This window comes from Rutidosis leptorrhynchoides, chromosome 4 (genome assembly GCF_046630445.1).
Source record: "Rutidosis leptorrhynchoides isolate AG116_Rl617_1_P2 chromosome 4, CSIRO_AGI_Rlap_v1, whole genome shotgun sequence".
In the NCBI taxonomy this organism is placed as follows: Eukaryota; Viridiplantae; Streptophyta; class Magnoliopsida; order Asterales; family Asteraceae; genus Rutidosis; species Rutidosis leptorrhynchoides.
The window spans coordinates 567526923-567529646 of NC_092336.1; the positions used below are offsets into that span (position 1 = coordinate 567526923).

Consider the following 2724-nt stretch of genomic DNA (forward strand, 5'->3'; position numbering starts at 1 on the left):
ACCCTTATTATAGTTTCGTTTGATTATCATCTCAATCCCAGGTACATTAAGCACTACTAGTCAACTAAGACAAGATAAAATACGACGTAAGAATTAGAAAAACACTGGAGTCACGTAGAATAGTTATAGTGATGATGATCCCTCCATTGCATTTAATGTAGATTATATTGAACTTGTGTCAGGATTCTCAAATCTCCAATCACCAAGCTAGCTACCATTTGGAGCCGTTGGATTTGAATGATTTTATATCCTCAATACAAGTGGTCAAATCCGAGTACGATGATCCACCTGCCATCATCGCATCTTTTGCCTTTTCCTTAAGTACCCAAGCTCGGTTTCGCATTTCCTCACCTTCGCTCCCAACAACCCTTGCCAAAGCTTTCTCAATCATTTCCCGTTTAACGCCGTCGCAATATGAAGTCGAACTCCACTCCACATCACCTATCGAAACTCCAATCTTTAAAATGTTCGTTACTAGTTTCGCGTTACAGAATTGCTCAGCCATGACCGGCCACGTCACCAGAGGCGAAACTATGATTTTTTTTCACCTGGGGGCAAAAAAAAAAATTAAACCGTAACAATTTTTTTGGACAAAAGTTGGAGATTTGGGGGCAAAATTTGAAGATTTGGGGGCAAAATTTGAAGATTTGGGGGCAAAAGTTGGAGAATTTGAGGCAAAATTTGAAGGTTTTGGGGCAAAATATGTAGGTTTGAGGGTAAAAAAAATTCAACGAGGGCAAAGTCAAAAAACCCAAAATTTTTACACTGAAAAAAAAATCCACTGGAGGTGCCCGCCCCCTGCCACCTATCATTTTCGCCCCTGCACGTCACCATCACCACCCCACCAGAAACGCCTTCCAATAATGAGTTCCACCCGCAATGAGTCACGAATACCCCAAACGAGTCATGGTCAAGAATCAACACTTGTAGAGCCCACCCCTTTATTATCAACCCTTTACCTTTCTCTTTCATTCTAGCTTCAAACCCTTTAGGAATCGATGTTTCTTGATCTTCCTTGATTACCCAAATGAAGTCTTGATCGCACGCTTCTAGTCCCATAGTCCCAAAACTCAAGTACACAACCGAATCGGGTAATTTTGTTTCCAACCATTTCAAGCATTCATGCTCATCAATAGCTGATTTCGTTCCTCTTCCAAATTTATCTTCAAAATTCTTGTTAAATATCGAAACTAGTCCAATATGCCATGCTTTTCTTTTCATAACTTCATGATAATAGCGAGCATAATCCGGTTCAAGCTCATAAAAGCTATTAAAAATAACTCCATAACTTGTTAATTCTGCCTGCATAGCTTCAATCAACACCTTTATGAAATCTTTGTAATATTCACCCTCAAAATGTGGCAATTGCTTTTTATTCAAGATGATCTCGTGAGGAAGATGAGGGACACTAAAGGATTCGTAATCGGACGAAACATTAGGCTCATTAAGTCTTAATCGCATATGGCCTTCACTCTAGAGCCTACGGTTTGCTTCCATAGAATCAACATAGCTTTCACTTTGTCGGATTAATTCATTTTCAAGATTTTCAGGTCAGTCTTCTAGTCGATAACCTACAAACCTTATTTGGAGCCATCGACCGATGAACGTTAACAATGGTGGACTTAACATTTAACCACCTAATCGATATTATCATATCGATATGCGTTATCCACGATAATCGGACCATGGCGTTAAATTCTAAGATCATTATATATTATTTGCAATTTTTAGAGAAGATAGAGAAGATAATTGCTTGCTTTCTCATTGATTGTGAACGTGTATATATACATCAAGATATCTCCTAAATATGTAAACTATAACAAACTCTTCATAATGCTAGGGAGAGATATACATACGAATATACCGATATATTTTCCAAATATAAACGTTGACTATTACTCCCCCGCAGTTGAAGCTATCAGTTTCCGTATGCAGAGACTGGAGCAAAATTCGTTGAATAGAACTCGAGGTAGTCCCTTAGTGAAAATGTCGGCAATTTGAAACCTGGTCGGAACATGTAAGATGCGCACTTGGCCGCGAGAAACTTTTTCGCGGACAAAATGAATGTCGAGCTCGATATGTTTAGTTCTGTGATGTTGCATCGGATCAACGGACCTAAGTCCTTCATAGCAAATTCACATGCTAACTTAGACAGGAGTCGGTCTCGTAGAAAATCTGAAGAAGATGCAAGAATAATGTCATCAACATATAGTAACAAGTATGCAATATCCGTGCCGTGATGATATATAAAAAGCGAGTGATCACACTTGCTATGTACAAAACCCATAGTAGCAACAAAATCCGCAAAACGTTGATACCAATCACGTGGTGCTTGTTTTAAACCGTAGAGAGAACGTTTTAGCAAGCAAATATGATTCGGGCGAGTACGATCCTTAAAACCTGTAGGTTGATGCATGTACACTGTTTCATTTAATTTACCATGTAAGAAAGCATTTTTTACGTCTAACTGATGTATAGGCCAAGACTTAGAAATGGCAACACTAAGAACCGTGCGGATAGTAGCTGGTTTAACAACCGGACTAAAGGTTTCGTGACAATCAACGTCGAGCTCCTGAGCTCGTCCATCACCAACAAGGCAAGCTTTGTAACACTCGAACGTACCATCGGATTTTTTCTTGTGACGAAAAATCCACATGGACCGAATAATATTCATGTGCGACTGACGGGGTACAAGTTCCCACGTCTTATTATCAATCAAAGCCT

General features: G+C 39.3%; 1 protein-coding gene across 1 annotated transcript; it reads right to left on the bottom strand.

Moving 5' to 3' along the window:
• Positions 1–211: 211 nt before the first annotated feature.
• Positions 212–1461, bottom strand: LOC139842757 (scopoletin glucosyltransferase-like). Its single transcript, XM_071832865.1, has 2 exons — positions 839–1461; positions 212–527 (listed from the first exon to the last, which is right to left on the bottom strand). Exons 1-2 carry the CDS (start codon positions 1459–1461, stop codon positions 212–214), a joined length of 939 nt encoding a protein of 312 aa, XP_071688966.1.
• Positions 1462–2724: the final 1263 nt, after the last annotated feature.

What these genes read in the sequence shown, in the direction of transcription:
- LOC139842757 (XM_071832865.1), bottom strand. Translation starts at nt 1,461, where the DNA reads ATGCGATTAAGACTTAATGAGCCTAATGTTTCGTCCGATTACGAATCC. An exon ending in GAAGGCGTTTCTGGTGGGGT is followed by an intron (nt 528 to 838) that starts GGTGATGGTGAC and finishes AATCATAGTTTC; the next exon opens with GCCTCTGGTGACGTGGCCGG.